This window comes from Microtus ochrogaster, linkage group LG7_11 (assembly GCF_000317375.1).
Source record: "Microtus ochrogaster isolate Prairie Vole_2 linkage group LG7_11, MicOch1.0, whole genome shotgun sequence".
Classification (NCBI taxonomy): Eukaryota; Metazoa; Chordata; class Mammalia; order Rodentia; family Cricetidae; genus Microtus; species Microtus ochrogaster.
The window spans coordinates 3,186,892-3,204,561 of NC_022032.1; the positions used below are offsets into that span (position 1 = coordinate 3,186,892).

Sequence of the window (17,670 nt, forward strand, 5' to 3'; positions counted from 1 at the left end):
GCGCTGTGACCGACACAGCCATGCCCCCACATACACACATGCGGCCTTAGTAAAGAAAAGAAAACCTTCAGCCGGGCAGTGATGGCGCACACTTTCAGTCCCAGCACTCAGGAGCAGAGGCAAGCGGATTTCTATAAGTTCAAGGCCAGCCAGGTCTACGTAGTGAGTTCCAGGATAGGCTCCAAAGTTACAGAGAAACCCTGTCTCCAAAAACAAGAACCCACCATTTAAAATATTAAAAAAAAAAATCCACCATAAACACAAGAAGGGTTAAGGGCTACAGAATCCATGGCCTCTTCAAACCTGTAACTGTGCCTGACTGTGTGCAGGGCCCTGGTCTCCCACCTCCCGTCACTCCTCCACTCAAGGCTGTCAGACATCAGCCGTCACCATCCAGCCTCAGAGGTCGCCAGATCCGCTTCCCGCTTCCCAGTGTCCTGTTCTGTCTTCGCCCTAAGCAGCAGTGAAGCTTGTGTTCTCTGGGAGGGAGGCTGGTAGATCCCGAAGTGCCTGGGATCCTTAACATTTTAGAGGCACAAAGAAAGACCTGGAGGGCTGGGTGTGGATCTCTGGGGTAGAGCGCTGTGAATGATGACCTTGGATTCCAACTCTGGTGGGGAAAAGGGGAAAAGTCTTGTGGCCTCTTCTTGCATATGTCCAGGGAGATTTATCAGGGCTGCCATATTCCTTGTGACCTTTTTGCCTCCTGTCTCTTTTTCTTTTTTCTTTCTTTTCTTATACATAGCCCTGACTGTTCTGGAACTCACTGTGTAGACCAGGCTGGCCTTGAACTCACAGAGATCTGTCTCCTGAATACTGGGGTTGAAGTGTGCCGTCACCACCGCAGGTGCCTTCTGTTTCTTGACTTGTTCCCCAATTCTTTACCTCTCTGTTCCTCCCCAGACGAATTGGTTAGTCCCAGATAGAATGAAGCCTTGTGTCTGGGTGTCATCAGATTCCTGTCCTTGAAATGATTGCACAATACTTAAACTGGAGGCAGGATCGACTTTTTGTTTTGTTTTTTAAATTTGCACCGGACAGGGACAGCAACCATCTACAAATAGCGCAGGGCAAGTATGGCTGGGATTGAGGTGGGGGCGGGGGTCACACTGGTCCATCTGCTTTCACATTGAGAGATAAAGGCCTTTATTCTGGGGCCTTCTCAGGGGCCTAGACACCTTTGGGATCCTGAGCTGGAACTGAAGCCTGGGCTTGGGTGATTCTGAGCTACAGCTGCATCCTCAGCTTTGGTTGGGTCTTAGCCATTGGTTGGCACAGCTGGCAACCCTTGGCCATGTAGCCACAGATTGAGTTCCCAAGCTTGAGGTAGGCAGTAGCAAGCCTGCCTACCTTGTGGCTGGGATTCTTTGGCATCTTCTGCTTTACCTCAGGCTTCAGAAGGGCCTTTATCGCCTCAGTACGCGCTCACCTTGCTTTGGTATTGTTGGCCTGCATCTTAAGGGATTCATAGCTTTGTGACTGGGGTTTCTTTTGGGGCGGGTGTCAAGACAGGGCTTCTCAACACGTCCCTGGCCATCCAGGAACTTTTGAGATAGACTGGCCTTGAACTCAGAGACCCGCCCACCTCAGTCTCAAGTGCTAGGGATGCTCCCCCACACCCAGCTTTGTTTATGACTGGGGTTTCTTGATGTCGTTCCCGTGCCATTTGGGGTACTGCTTGCATGTGGCACGGTTCTTGGGCTTGGCCGTGTCTACAACAGCCCACGCTACTGAATGTGCTTGTTCCCAGTATGGCTCTTGGGGACTTTCATGACCTCCTTAGCTTCTTCCCATAAGTGCATGAGATTTTTATCTTGAAGAACCTCCTGACGACAGTCCCAGCCATCGAGGCCACTTAGACTGTACTCAGAAACATAGCTATATAATTGAAGGGTGGAATCCAGTTTCCCACCACTGTGACAGAATGCCTGAGGTCATCAAGTTAAGAAGAGAAAAGGTTTTGTGGGTGTCAGTCTATGGTTGGCCTCTACTTTTGAGCACACCTCATGGCGGAATGAAGATGGAGTCTTTGGAGCATGCGCGGGGCTATCCATTTACTCATGGCCAGGAACAGAAAGGGTGAGGAAGGGTGGGAGAGTAGGTTTCTGTAATCTTCTTCAAGGGTATACCCCCAACTGGTTTAAAACCTCCCATGAGGGTCTATCTCTTAAAGGGCTCATCACCTCCCCAAAGTGCCCCATTAGGGGACAAGCCGTATTATGAACTTCAGCCTTTTACCTCTGTTTCGGGGTTGGGATAGGCTCAATTTTTGCACCTTCAAAAGCACTCAGTAATTTCAAGCATCCTTCTAGACAGGTTGACCGTGGACACAAGGCCCTTTCTTCTTTTCCTTGCCCCCTGCCCCCAACTTCTATGATAGATATTGTTTCTTTCCCCAGAGTCAGCTTGAGAAGGCAGATCGAGCTCAAAGTGGAGTATCCATGGAGGCGTGGAGGCTTGTCACCAACCTCTAAGCGCAGAACTGGGATGTGGAGCTGGAGGTACCTCCTCTTCTGGGCTGTGCTGGTCACAGCCGCACTCTGCACGGCCAGGCCAGCCCCGACCTTGCCTGAACAAGGTAAGACAGCAGGCTGAGGGTCAGCCGGACCCCAGAACTGAGGAGACAGAGTGTGTGTATGTGGGGGGGGGGGCTGCTGGGAAGGCTTCCTGGGAGGAGCAAAAGGTTCCTTTCCGGTTGGTGACATCCACTGGCGGGAGGTGAGGTACTTGGGATGAGTTTTTGCTTTTCTTCTGGGGAAACAATGTGATTGGGTGTTTAACTCAGGCGACCACAAAAAGGGGTGGGTGTGGCGTAGGAAAGAATGCCATGAATACAGATTTAGAGGAGACATTCTAGAACAAGAACTTGATAGTTGGCCTCTGGCCTCCAGAAAGCTGTTCCAGAGACGTGTCTTCTATAGGATGAACAGTCACAAACACATGCCCTTTTGGATTTTGTCTTCCATTTCTCATTTGGGGGTTTTATGGGCAGTTTGCTTTGGAGGTGGCCTGTCTGAGGGACTTGGGGGAGACTGAGAACCTGGAGGCATGATGGGGCGCGGGAGCATCGTAAGGCCCTCTGGCCTGTGGTGTGTTGTTAATAAGTCCCCAGAGGTTGGTTGCTCCTGCTCCTGAGATAGCTGATGGCTTCTGAGGGACTTGGAGGATAAGTGTTGGGTTAGCCCTGCTGTCAAAAGGCAGCGTGGTCTGAGAGTCCATGGCTGGCCACAGAGAAGGCTCAGGCATGCACGTGGCAGCGGTGCCTGTGTTTACAGGACTGTCATTCTAAGTTGTCAGGGACCTGTTTGGTGACCAGTGGGTGAACCTGTGTGTGCAGATGGCAGTGAGAAAGGGGTAGGGAAGAGGGAGATTTTCTAGCTGGTGCAGGGGCGGAAATGAGAATGTTCTGTGTCGCAGTCAGTAGCAGAACCAAAGCCATCCTAATGCGTTGAGACGTGCCGGACACTCAAGGCAAGAGAGGACCTCCTGACCTCTAGGGAGGTTGTCATCAGGCAGTGGAGAGGCAATAAATATGACGTGCACTGTATTTATCTACTGAAGATTTTATTTATTCTCATTTTATGTACTTGAGTGCTTTGCCTGCGTGTACGTATGTGTGCTGCATGTGTCCTTGGTTCCTGCAGAGACCAGAAGAGGATTTGTGGGTCTCAGGAACCGGAGTTAAGAATGATTGTGAGCTACCATGTGGGTGCTGGGAAACCACTTCCCTCTGCAAGAACAACAAGTGCTCTCAACTGCTGAGCCATCTCTGCAGCCCCTAACAGACCCATAGTTAAGCCACACAGTGGAGCTGTAAGAGAATGTGGGACTGTCGTGCACAAAACTGAGGTCCAGTTAGGAAGCTGGGGTCCTCCCGCCCAGTGTGATACATGCCTTTAATCCCAGTACTTGGAGGCAGATGTCTGTGAGTCGGAGGCCAGTTTGGCTTGTAGAGCCAGTTGGTGCTACTCAGATTCTCTCTCAAAAGAAAAGAGAAAATAGGGGTCTTTTATCTTCTTGTTTTTGACATAGGATCTTGCTGTGTAACCCTGGCTGGTCTTATGACCCTCCTGCCACTGCCTTCTGCATGCTGGGATTACAGGTGTTTACCCTGTAATCTTACTTTAGGGTACCAAGGTGCAGGTCTCCAACGGGGTTAATAAAGGGCATTCAAGGTGGAGCCGAAGGAGGGAGCCACGAGGTCAGGAGGCTTAAGAAGTATGGACAGCAAGCGGTGTTGCTCACTGAGTAAATAGCTGTGGAAAGTAACACCTGGAAGAACTGGATTCAGCCGGCATTTGGAAGGCTTACGTCTTGCTAAGGAACTCAGTATATCTGAGTGGTTCTTGCTGAGAAATTGGAAGTTTACAGACGTGGTCCAGTTTTCAGAAAACTGTCTTGCATTGTGTGACAGGTTATTAAAATGGAGGCAACAATAATAAAGGATTAAATGTCTGTCGTAATTCAGGTAAAACACTTCTATGTAAAGTGTGAGGAGCTATTATTGCATCTGCCACTGTTGTCACAAAGACAAGATAGAAGGTGGTGTTGAATGTCAGTCAGGGGGAATGAGACCAGGAACCAGGGATAGTAATGGCATTCTAGAAATAGAAGCCATGGGCTTAAGTGGTTGGATGCCAACTCCTCTTCCTCCCCCTCCTTCCCTTTTCTCCTCTCTTCTCCTTTTCATATTCCTCTTCAGCCTCCACTTCTTTAGCCCCCTTTTTCTAATAAACTCTTTGCAGCCCAGGAAAGGAAAGCAGGTAGTTCAGATCTTGTCCCAGGCACTTGCAGGCAGGCAGGCAGGCAGGCAGGCAGGCAGTTAGCTTTCTGGAAGGCCCTCACATAAGGAATTTTGTTTACCCAGCATAGGAAAGGATGCAGAGACAACGCCATAATGGAGGTTGGAGCTAGGGGACAAAAGATCATTGTTTGCTTGGTCGGTTTTTCTTTTTTTCTTTTTTTATATTTATTTATTTTTTATATATACCTGCATGACAGAAGAGGGCACCAGATCTCATTACAGATGTTTGTGAGCCACCATGTGGTTACTAGGAATTGAACTCAGGACCTCTGGAAGAGCAGTCGCGGCGCTCTCAATTACTGACCCATCTCTCCAGCCTGCTTTTTTTTTTTTCTAAGACAGGGTTTCTCTATATTGCCCTGGCTATTCTGGAACTCACTCTGTGTAGACCAGGCTGGCCTCAAGAGATTTCGCCTGCCTCCTGGGATTAAAGGCATGCACCAGTACCGCCTGGCACAGAAATGGTTCTCAGAATAGAAGGAGTAGGAAAGGTGGGGGAGGGCTACCAGGCTGTACTGTAGTCAAGGCTGAAGTCGGTCAATTGGAATATAACTTATATGGTATACAATGTGCCAATTTTTAGACAGGTAGCTTTGTGTTTCCCTAAGTGCTAAGAGGTCAGTCTGTCATTCCATGCTCCTTGCAGACTCGGACCTGCTTCCTATCATCACGTCTTAGTTTTGTTTGTTCTGGGATTTCATGTAATGAATGAAATTTGATGGTGACTGTGACTCTATCCACCTGCGATGCCCACAGGGGTCATTGTATTCTTTCGATTCTTTTCTTATTTTCTTGGTGACAGAGTCTCACTGGGTAGCTACGGTGCCCTGGAACTTTCTACATACACCAGGCTGGCCAGGAACTCACAGAGATCCACCTGCCTCAGCCTCCAATTGCTGGGATTGAAGGTTTATGCTACCACACCCGCTCCTGGGGGGCACGGGGAGGGGCTTTTTGAGAGAACACGGGAGCCACCGTAACTGTGATGTCATAGGGATAGTCAGTCTCTCTGCGTGCTGTGTGAACTCTTGGAACCTCAGAGACATGCGGCATATTGTAGTCTTGGCATGCTGATTATTAAGTAATGCTGCTATTGTCTTCAAAAACAATTGCAGTCCATGTGAAAAAGATTGGTTCAGAAGTTGAAAACAAACCATCCCAAACCTTGCTCACACTGAGAGCTTTGGAAAGGCTTGGGGGGCGGGCGCGGAGAGGGGGGCAGGCGGGAGGAGATGGCAGCCCCTCCCCTGACCGAATGCAATCCTGGCAGTCTCTGCAAACGCCCCTGGGGGACCTGGAAGGCCTGCAGTTTCTGGCTGTCCTTACAAAGTTGATTTAATAAGGGTTCCAGGAAAGCCAGTCCCCCTCCTCTCCCTCTCCTTCCTTCTCCTGTTTGCCATATTACCGAGTCTAAGTTTGTTTCAGACCAGGCCTTGAGGTCTATGGGTAAAATGAAACTGGGAGACTGGCCCAGGGGCAGAAGACCCTTCTTTCAAAAGATAAGAACCAGTTTAGGAGATCTGAGCTTGAGGAAGGCTGTTTCCATGTATTTTTCTCGGAGAACAGGACTTGAGGAACCAGTAAGTGGCCACTTCCAAAATTTTGCAAGGCTACTTGTGGTGGTTGGGAGTGGCGGCCTTTCCTTCCCTTTTTCCTGGGCACCCTCGATGGAGCAGAGGGTGTGAAACTTGTAGTCTTGAAACACTTTCCAGCATCCACAGAAACCTGCAACTCATAAGCGCTTTAATGGCTGAGGTTTTTCAGCTCCTCCCACCCTCTCAGATTTGAGGGAGTCTGGTGGTTGGTGGAAGGGAGGAGAGGTTACGTTTTAATGGAAAAGCTGCACGTCTCTGTTGCTGGCTGCAGGCCGCCTGTGAACCACAAAGCGGGGCTTTGTCCTTGTTCTGCAGAAACCTGGGCCTATGGGGAGAGGCAGAGGCTGCCCGAATCTGGCCCTGGCTCCAGTCCTACTTCCCTGGTAGCCCTCCCACCGCCCACCCCGCCAGGGGTCCTGAGCTACCTTTGGTCCTAGAGGGTGCACATTTCAGCCAAGCTGCCTGGGAGCCGAGAGAGATATCACTAATAGCCATGCTGGAGTCCCGCTGCTTTAGCCTGTTGGTGTGACCCGAGTGACCCCAGGGACAGTGTCACATAGCTGGCCCGGAAAGCAAATGGGGGGGATCCACACACCCCCATTCTCTCCCAACAGTAAACTTGCTTGGGAAAAGACCCTGTTTGTTTCTAACTAACACTGGATGGTAGAGGATCCCAAAGGGCGAGGGGAATTACATGAAGCAAAAAGTGCTGAGTGATACCACACACACACGCGCGCGCACACACACACACAACACACACAAAACACCCGCTCAGTGGAGAGTGGAAGGTTTAGGTCCGTGAAATCCTAGGTGTGTCCTGCGCTGTGAGGTTTCCCTGAAGGGCCTACCTTGCCAATACCTCTGGAAGGTACTTGCTGGTGGAGGCGGGTGGCAGCGGAAGGGCAGTGCTCAGCCTGTGAGAGAATGTGAGAGCTCTCACGTGTCCCGCTCAGCAGCAAGGCCGGGGCAGCGGAGCCGCTCAAGGCTGTGTTCTTGGCTCCGGCTTCTGCATTGCTGCGCCATTAGCCTCACTGATTTTCCACTCTGGCTTTGCCAGCCGCTCCCCAAAGTCAGGGAGGAGGAATTTCTCAGGGAAGAAAGAACAAATGGTTGTCCAGAGGACTTGCTGGGGGGGGGAGGGGCGGGGAGGGAGCCCGGATAAAGAATCAAGCCAAGGGTCCTGTCACCTGGTGTCCAGGGCTACCTGTAGGGAGGGCAGAACTGGAGGGAGCTGGATTCTGCAGGAGCATGCCTCTGCTGCACAGAGTGGGTCACCGTGGGTCAGCAGGGTCTCAGCAAGTGGTCAGGCCTGTCAACCAGAAGCAGGATGACTCTGGGCTGTTATGGGTGGCCTTGGAGACGAGAGTGCTGGGGAATCATTATCCCGGAGGTGAGGCCCGGGTCAGAGAGCCTGACCAGCAGCGATGCCCTGGTTTTACAGGCCTCATTCCTCTAGGTTATTGGAAAGTCTGGCCTCCTTCCCCTGGACAACACCTTTACTTCCCTCTTCCAGGGAACCTGGACATGAGACAGCTGTTTTTCCCCTCGCAGGGAGAGACCCAGCTGCTCTGCTCTCTCTTCCTGGCTTTTTGTTCAGCTGCCTGGGTTTTCTGCCTCTAGAAGAAGGCCATACCCAGACTCCTCCAACTGCTTTGTGTCTGCCTCCCCTATCCTAACCCTCTTCTCTGGGTTTCAAGTAAATTTACCTGAAAGTTAACTGCCCTAAGGGCCCCAGGGGCAAACTCCAAGTAATTCCCTTAGATTCTCAACCCATGGGTCGCAACCCCTACAGGGTTTTCCTATCAGATGTTTACATTAAGATTCGTAACAGTAGTATGTAATTCATAAAATTACAGTTATGAAGTAGCAACAAAAATAATCTTATGGTTGGGGGTCACCACAGCATGAGGAACTATATTAAAGGGTCACAGCATTAGGAAGGTTGAGAACCTCACTTAGGAGAAGCCCTTTGGAGTCTGAGCTGCCTCTGACTTTCATTTTGCGGCCCACCCGTGGTGTGACTAGTGGGGAGACGTGGTTCCCTGGGCCCTCTTTGTGGCTGTGCTGCCAGCAGAGCACTGAGCTTGGGCATCTGTCCTCCCATTGCCCCACAGCAGTGCCCCCTTACCCCTTAGCACATGGCCCCTGCCATCTTCGCACTGAGCAAGGCTGCAGAGAGTGTCCTTAACCCCCGCGTTGCTGTGCTGCTGCGCCTCCTGGGATGGCTTGTGTAAGAGAGGTGATTCAGGGGCAGTGACCCCCTTGGTTAGCCCGAATGTAGCTCTTTCCCAGACTCTGAATGTGTAGGTGAAGTGGGTGAGAGGGCCTGACCGTCCAGCAGCAAAGTGTAGACTCGCTGTCCGGATCCTGGGTAGAAAACATCAGTACTGAGATTTCAAATGGTTAATTAGCAAAGAAAATGGAATACAGAGCTAACCATTTCCTCAACATTCTCTACAGTGACTGCTGCATTCTGGCTGTGACCGGCCCATTCCTTCCCTGCTTCCCATCCATCAGTCCAGATATGTCCCTTTTTTTTTCCTTGAATGTAACATGCAGCTCCTATGTGACCATTGCTTATCCAGTTCCCTTAACATGAAATGCTCCCATGTCCCCCACTTTTTATAATACTTAATGGTGTATACTTAATTCTTATCTTAAGATTTAGTTTGGGTTTGCACTAGGGTTTTATTTAAAAAGGCCACCTTTTCTTGAGGTTTCTTTTGTTTCCACGTCTTATTTTATTTTATGCGTATGGATTTTTACCATGTGCGTGCAGTGCCTCTGCAGGCCAGAAAAGGCTGTCATCCCCTGGAACGGAAGTTACAGGTGGTTGCATGCCACTGTGTCAGCGCTGGGAAATTGAACCGGGGTCCTCTGCAAAAGCAACAAGTGTGCTTACTGACTGAGCATCTCTCCAGCCCCGTGCCTCCACATTATTAGTGAATCCGAGGCCCTCCTTCTTTCAGTAGCTGAACACTTACTTTATGCTGCTGCACAGTGTTGTCTGTTTTGTTTTGTCTTTTTGGTATGTCATCACCACCCCACCCTAGTGCCCAGGGCTTCGTGTAATACTAGGTAAATAAATGATCCTATTTATTCCACGAGAACAAAGGTCTGCGCAGTTGAAAAGAATGTCTTTACTGTTTGTTTTTTAAGGAGGGGGGGGCTCACATAACCCAGGCAGATCTTGAACTGAGTGTGTAGGAAAAGGCTGATCCTGCTTTCACCTCCCAATGGCTGTGATTACAGATGTGTGCCACCATCAGTCTTTAAGAACCTTGTTTTTGTTTGGTTTGGTTTTTCAAGCCAGGGTTTCTCTGGGTAGCAGCCCTGGCTGTCCTGAACTCTGTAGATCAGAGGCTGACTCTGCTCATAGAGATCCACCTGCCTCTGCCTCCCAGGTGCTGGGATTAAAGGCATGCACCACTATGCCTGACTAAGAGCATTGTTTTGATGGGGTGTAACACTCCTTTAATTCAGAAAGGCAGAGGCAGGTGTATTTCTGTGAGTTCGAGGCCGGCCTGGTCTACATAGCAAGCTCCAGGGCAGCCAGGACTACATAGAGAAACCCTGTTTCAAAAAACAAAACAAAAAAAAAAATGAAATAAAAAAATAAAAAGCTGTATTTGGGCTGTAGAGGCGTACGCACGCCTTTAATCCCAGCACTTGGGAGGCAGAGGCAGGCAGATCTCTGTGAGTTCAAGGCCAGACTGGTCTACAGAGCAAGCTCCAGGACAGCCAGGACTGCACAGAGAAACAAAACAAAAGCAAAAAAAAAAAAAACAAAAACATTTTTTTTTGGGCGGGGGAGAGTGAGTAGGGCTGAGGGAGAGTGCTGTGTACACTGTGCGCATATGCTTCTGGGTACATGCATAGGGGGGCAGAGGCCAGAGTCTTCTCTGGGTGTTCCCCTCATTTCAAGACAGAGTCTCTCCATTGAACCTGAAACTTCAGGCTAGTTCAACTAAACTGGCCAGCCAGCAAGCCCCAGGGATCCTCCTGTCCACCTTATCAGTGTGGGGAGCTGGGGGGGTATCTCTCTGGCACACCCAGCTGTGTATATATGAATGTTGGGGATCAGGGTGTACATGGCAAGCACTTGAACTTGAGTGTCTCCCCAACCTTGGTTATTAAAAATTTCAATTGCATCACTATATGAAAACACTCCTCAGAAGTCATAACCTGCAAACTTCTTTGAAAATAATATTAAATGCTGCTTTGTGGCATCTTTGCACTGTGCATGCATCTTTCCATTTTTGCATCTTTATGATCCCGTTGACAATTTTTAGCCCCATAATTACAGGGGTGTATTGAGGTTTGGGAAGTCCAGTAACTTGCCTAAAGTTAGATATTTGGTGAAGGGGAGAATTAGGATTCAAAGGCAGGCCTTACTACAATTTTGCTTTTATTTATTTCAGCATTGTATTTTGCTGTATCCTATCAAACTGAAATTCAGGAACAGGAAACATGAGTCCTCTGAAGTCTGACTTCTTTGAGATCCCCTGCCTTATGCTGGTTTTCTTGGGACATTCTGAGGTTATTCAGACTGACATGAAACTAGTAATCCCACTGCCTCAGCCTCCCCCCAATACTAGGATAACGGATACTCCTACTAGTCCAGTGGGACAGTTCATTTCATTCCTTTCTGTAAGGTTTTTCATCAATCACAGGTCCGTGAGGTGCCATAAAGAAAGTGTGGTTCCCAAGCCTACGGTCATGGGTCATCCGTAGAACAAAACTTGCCTTTTGCATACTAATGTAGGGACTTCAAACTTGGGGAAGGCATAGCCAATTAGCACAGTAGTGTTGTTTCATAGGTCATGCTTTAATAAAGATTTTTTTAAATTTTTATTTTATGTGCATTAGTATTTTTGCCTGTGTGTATGTAAATGTACCACATGCATGCCTGGTGCCCCTAGAGACCAGACGTCAATGGATCGCTGAAACTGGAATTACAGACAGTTCCCATGTGATTTCTGGGAACAGAACCCAGGTCTTTTGCAAGAATAGCAAGTACTCTTAACTGCTGAGCCTTCTCTCTCCAACCACTAACCAGTGTACAAACTGTATTGGGGGGGGGGGGGCAGAGAGTTACATATTAAGTTTCAGACTGGCTAGGGCCATATATCAAGACCTTGTCTCAAAAAAAAAAAAAAAAAACAGTTGAGGTTGGGCATGGTGGGGCATGCCTTTGTCCAAAAAAAAAAAAAAAGGCTGGGAATGGGATCAAATCAAAACACCAGCCCTGGCATTGCCTAACCCCAGTAGAGACATGCAGAGTTCCAGGCCAACCTGGTCTGCATTGTGATGTGCAGGTCAGCCAGGCTAAATAGTGAGACCCTGTCTTTAAAAACCAAGAACCAAAGCAGTGGCCCATGCCTTTATTTCCTTTATTTTGGGATGCAGAGGCAGGCAGATCTCTGAGTTCGAGGCCAGCCTGGTCTACAGAGCGAATTTCAGGACAGGCTCCAAAGCTACAAAGAAACCTTGTCTCAAACAAAAAAACAAACAACAAATTAAAAAATTAAAAAAAAACAACCAAGGGCCAGGGCCAGGGCTGGAAAGAGAACTTAGAGATTAAATTGAAAAGTACTGGTAGCTCTTACCAACAGTAAGTAATAACTCCAGTTCCAGGAGACCTGATGCCTCTTCTCAGCTCCTAGAGCTCTGTACACATGTGGTGTACATACATACATACTCTCAAGCACACACATATACACATATAATTAAATAAAAACAACAACAGCAGTGCAAGGAGCCGTAACATGGCTCAGCGGGTAAATACACTTGTAAATAATTAAGCCTGATTGCCTGAATTCAGTCCCCAGGACTCAAGCGATGGAAGTAGAGAACCTCTGACATCTACTTCCTTGTCTTGGTAGACAGACAGGTCCTTACTCCACAGTAGTGCCCTAGAAAGAGAATACAGTGTATTGCAATTTAGTAACTGTCTTTCCCACTTTTACCACTTGGGCTGTGTAACCTTTTCAAAGGAAACATGAAGAGTCTTAGGGTTCCCTCTTGAATGCTTGAGTGGATCCCTTCTGCCCTCACCAGGGGTCAGGCTTAGTTTTGGCCAGCATTAACTTTTTTGTTGTTGCTTTGTTTAGTTTGGGGTTTTTGAGACAAGGTCTCTCAATGCAGTCCTAGCTTTCCTGGAACTTGCAGTGTAGACCAGGCTGGCCTCAAACTCATAGAGATCCTCCTGCCTCTGTCCCTGGAATGCTGGGGTTAAAAGAACACACCACCACACCTAGCAGTATTAACTTTGAATAGATTTGCAGATACAATACAGAACTCATTTGGGGAATGATATTTGAAGCCCACATCAAATAAAGACGTTGAACCAGGTTATTTGAGGACACCTCACACTGCATAAGACGGCCTTTTGCTCAACGTGAAGGGGTAAATTGCTTATCTGTAGGTTATATCTATTAGTGCGTATTTTAGTTGACTATAGAGAGAGATATTGATATTTATTGGTTGTCTTAATGATGTTCTGGGAAGTGTATGATGAAGAGATTTTGTATGCAGAGTGTTCTTACAGGCTTACATAGTATAGACCACCACACTCCTAGGTCAACAGAAAACTGGCTGGAGCTGGTGTTCTTCTTCTACCATTTGAGTCCCGGCGACTGAACTCAAGTAGTCAGGCCTTAGTTTCGGTCTGAGGATGTCTAAGAGGTGAGAACCGGTGGCTGGCCACTCTGCTCCTCTCATCTTTCAGTTTTCACCCCCTATTATTTGGTTTAGGGTTTTTATTATTAAGGCCAATTAAAATTCACGTTACATAAAAACGTTTTATCTGTAACGGGTAACGCTCTAAATTAATGATTAAAAGTGTAGCAGATTTAGAGCTGAGGAGATGGTTCCTCAGGAAGAAACGCTGGCTGCGGAAGTCTGGGGCAATCACCTGCTGTCTCAGTTCAATCCCCAGAATTTAGGTAAAGGTGGAAAGAGAGAGCCCACTCCGCAAAGCTGTCCTTTGGCCTCCACAGGCACAGGGGGGCACTGTACACATACATAATGATAATAAATATTTTAAAAGCTGCTTTAGTACATCAAACCTACTCTGTCATAGTTTGGCCCATGCTAAGTGTGATGAGCATACTTACCCTAGCCTGAAGATTGACAAAATCATCTAACTCAAGCCTGAGTTTAGCCACGGTGGAACTTATCTTTGTAGTTACCTGTAATCTATCTATTTGGGTGTGTGAGGCAGGGGGATTGAAGTTTGAGGCTATTTAAGGTAGAGGATGTAACTTAGTGGCTGGGTTGCTTACCATGCATGAGGGTCCTGGGTTCAGTTTCCAGTACCTCTTCTCCCAAGCCTGTTTTATGAGAAATCAGTTGTTTGTCCTGGTGATCCTGGGCTGCTTGGAAGCCATAGCTAATGCCCAGCGTGGCAAGAAAGCTGTATGGCAGATGAGTAGCCTGCATGTGTTTTTGCTTTCCTACCATATTATAATTGAAAGGGTCTTCTTGTTGTTGTTGTTCTTTTGATTTCTGTTTGTTTTTGAGACAGGGTCTCACTGTGTAGCCTAGGCTATCTTGGAACTCACCATGTAGACCAGGCTGGCCCCAAACTCACAGAGATCAACCTCCCTCTGTCTCTGGTTCGTAAGTGCTGGGGTTAAAGGCAACTGCCATCACACCTGCCTTCAACATTTCTAATCTTAAAAATGAACCGCTGGCCATGCACGGCGAATCTGTAATCTCAGAACTCAGGTGAAGCGTAGACTAGAAGGGGCCTAGGCTGGAGATTCGCCTTCATATTCCACAAGGAGACTGAGGCGTAGCAGGAGATAGCCCAGAACCACAGTATATAGAGGTGGGGTCTTTTTGCTCAGGCCGTCTCTGCTGTGCTGAGCCACTGGGTCCTGGAATCTTAGACCTCTTTCCAGATGACATTAATTAAGATTGTTTTCCTGGGGGAAGGAATCTATACCCCAAGAGTCCCATGGCTCTGGTTTACCTTGTAGAAAAGTACAGAGACCCTGCTCTATGGAGAGGCCCCCTCCCAAGTCAGAACCCACCCCAACCCCCCCCCCCACACACACACACATACACATACCATGCTCTGCTGAGTACTGAAGCAGGAGACTGCTTGTCTTTGGTGCTGTGTGTGCAAGAAATAGAGGCTGAAGGAGGAATGTTTTGTGGACAGGTGGACTATATAACTGAAGCTCATTCTCCTTTCTGACCATCTGTGGCTTCCGGGTCTTTAGGATCTTAGGACCATTTCATTTTTGTTTTTGTTGTTAGACCCAAATATATGTAACCTTCAGTGTCATAAATGTTTGCAGGGCATGAGCCGCCACATCCACTGCTCAGCAGCTTCTAGAACTTTCACCTTCCGTAATTGACACTCTGCTTATTCACCAATTAACCAGCTTTCTACATATTATTTCATTTTAAGAAATGGTATAGTGTTTATTTTCATAATGTAAAAATAAGCATTCTTACCATTATTATTTTAAAGCCAGGCAGGCTGTTGTGCAGTCTGGCTGGCCTGCAAAATTGCTGTGCAGACTCTGTTATTTGCCTGTGTGTGCCACCAATGGCCGCCCCGCCCTCCCCCTTTTTTGGTATGTATAAATGATTGTGAAAGTGGGGCTTGAACTGGAGCCTCAAGGATGCCAAGGAAGTGCCCAGCTGTGGGCATTTCTCTGTGGGAAAAATGACATGCCGCTTCGTGAGAAGGCTCTTTCCCCACCCTGGGGTGGGTGGTCGACAGCAGGGGCTCTCTGACCCAAACACCCCCAGACTCATCGGCACAGTGCAGATGGACAGAGGCAACAGTGACAGCATCTAGCAAACTGGTCACTCCAGCGCCATCTGGGGGGGGGGGGCAGAAGGCACATTCCGAAACAGCTGACTCTCCCGCTGAATGGATCAGCAAGTTTTGGGGGACTGCAACTTTCCTGCCCAGCTGCTGGGCTTTTCCTTCTCCAAACTGGAGCTTCCGAGCCTGGGGGGAGGGGCGGCCCCTAGGAGGCTCGGGGCGCTTGGGGGCAGGGCAGTGCATTCCTTTCTTTAAGGAACCTGACCAGACTTTAAGGTCAGGGCCCAGGGAAGAGCGGGACTGCTGAGTTACCTCTACCCCGCGGAGTTCTCTCTCTCCCTTTCCCTCCCCCACTCTTAATGATCTTTCCATTACAGAACCCAGACCAGGAAGTGCATGACAGGTCGCAGCTGCAGACACATGGCTGGGAGGCCTGGGCTCCCTGCCAGTAGTGGGAGGGTCCAAGCTACCTCCCTAGCAACAGGACCACCACCCTGTAACACACCCCCACCCCCACCCCCGGGCCAACAACTTGGCAGAGATGTCCTTGGGCGCTCTGTCGGTTGGTTGGTGACCAATTGTCGTTTTGATGGGTATTTAGGAAGTGACTTCCGGTGAAGGAGAACCTGGCGGGGTTCACCTGCTTACCACCCCCACGTCGGTTCACAGTCGTCTCCATCTATTTTAACCCAAAACTGAAGCTACCTAATGGGGGTGTTCGAACGTGCACGTGTGTGCTGGGGGAGGGTGTCGATAGGCCGTCTCGACGCGTCCACAAACCCTTTTCCTTTCTGACTTGGTCAGGACTCAGGCCATGTTGTATGTCGGTGCACGTATATGTATGGAGGATAGCGCCCCGGAAGCATGGGTTTTGCAAGCACCCAGGCCCAGGTTTGTGATCTGGAGCCGCTTAGGTTTTTTTTTTTTTTTTTTAACTCCGCCGGGATGGCTCTTCCCATTTAGACTTGCTCAGGAAATGTTAGTGGACCCTCCACGGCCCTAGGAGGCAGTTGTCACGCAGGAGTTTGTCTCCGCTGCCAGCTGTGCTGTTGGCTCTCTTCCCTGAATCTGCCATGGCTGCATTCTTCTGGTGCCAACTGAGACACGGTGACTCAAACTTCTGGGAGCCCTGAGCACAGCCCGCCCTTCCTTGAGCTGCAGGGCAATCCCCACCTCCCCTCTTAGGTTCTTTCTGGCCAGTGAGCTAGGAGAGAGAGGAGCAAAATGTATTAAGGAACCAGCTGGGGGAAAGGGTACAGGAAGATTTTTTTCCCCCTGCTTGATTCGGGGTTTTTTTTCAGCAGAAGTTTTTCTGGGAGAAGAGGAAAGACTTGATTCCTTTGTTAATCTCTTAATTGCAATCCTTCCAGCTGGACCGGGCTGCAGTGGGAATGGGGGCCACTAGGGCCCGGGTACTATATTCCCAGTGGGGAAAAAGTACAGGTAATGAATGATACTGCCAGGTAAAGTTGGAGCCCCGACTGAACACACTTGTGATGCCCGCCTTTGTCTTAAGGTTGAAACTCTTGGCCTGGGACTCCCAAGTAAGGTTCTGCCTGTTACCTCCTCCTGCCCAGCTCCTGGGGAGCTGATTTTGGGGGGTCATGTGGTGGAGGCAGAGACCCTATCTGTGGCTTTGGCCATCATGGGCAGCCCTGCACCAAATTACAGTGATGAGGTGGGACACACAAAAGGCTGAAATCTTTTCTTAATAAAAACAAAACAAAACTTCGGCCCCAAGCCCCTGGGCTCCTGAATGGCAATGGCTTCCTGTCAGGATTAGCTCGGCTGCCTGGGCATGTGTGTGCTGCCTTTCTCCTCAGGAAATACCTTTAGTAAGCCCCGGTGGAGTCCCCATGGCAACGAGAGAGGGGACCTGCTGACAGAGGCCATTCAGCCCTCCTTGTTCCTCGGCCCCTTTGTTGTCGGCTTTATTGCAGCCCCTATGGCAAGCCCTGCGGTTTGCGCCATTTTTGTCAAGCCGAAAGTGGAGTTTTACATTTTCACGGGCTGTTCTGGCAGCGGACCCCATTTGCATGCAAAATGTTCCTCCTTGCTCCTTTCCCTTTTCTATTTAAAAACACAGAAACAAAACAAAACAAAACCCGTCCAAACCCTCAGGTCAGGGCCCTGGATGCTGCTGACAGGGAGACAGGCCCTGGTAATTGATTGGCATTGGCGCTCCTGTTCCCCTGCCGCACACCTATGCGCCCCCATTTTTGCAGCGTCCCTTCATGGAGGGGATTTTAGGAGTCAGATCTCTCAAGGCTCCTCCTCTAAGCCCCGTCCCTCGTAGACTAATAGTTCTCCTCTGGGATTCCGCTTCGCCTACTTGGTCTGTCCTGGTCTTACTAAAGTAAGTTTTCGGTTCCATTTCAAAGTCAAAATAACGTAATAAAAAGCCTCTGCCGAGGGCCCCTGGAGTCCCGCAGTGCTGTTCTTGGTCCCTTTTAAGTTGCTTTCAAAGCCACCCCGAATTCCTC

The 17,670-nt window shown here is 49.0% G+C and overlaps 1 protein-coding gene across 14 annotated transcripts in view; it reads left to right on the plus strand.

Moving 5' to 3' along the window:
* Fgfr1 (fibroblast growth factor receptor 1) overlaps positions 1–17,670 on the plus strand; it is a 55,143-nt gene that overhangs the window by 10,005 nt on the left and 27,468 nt on the right. For all 14 annotated transcript variants that reach the window (XM_005362454.3, XM_013352017.2, XM_013352021.2 and 11 more), the window contains exon 2: positions 2,400–2,578. In XM_005362454.3, coding sequence (XP_005362511.1) covers positions 2,488–2,578 — 91 coding nt within the window. In that variant the 5' untranslated portion in view covers positions 2,400–2,487. The remainder of the gene's footprint in view (positions 1–2,399; positions 2,579–17,670) is intronic.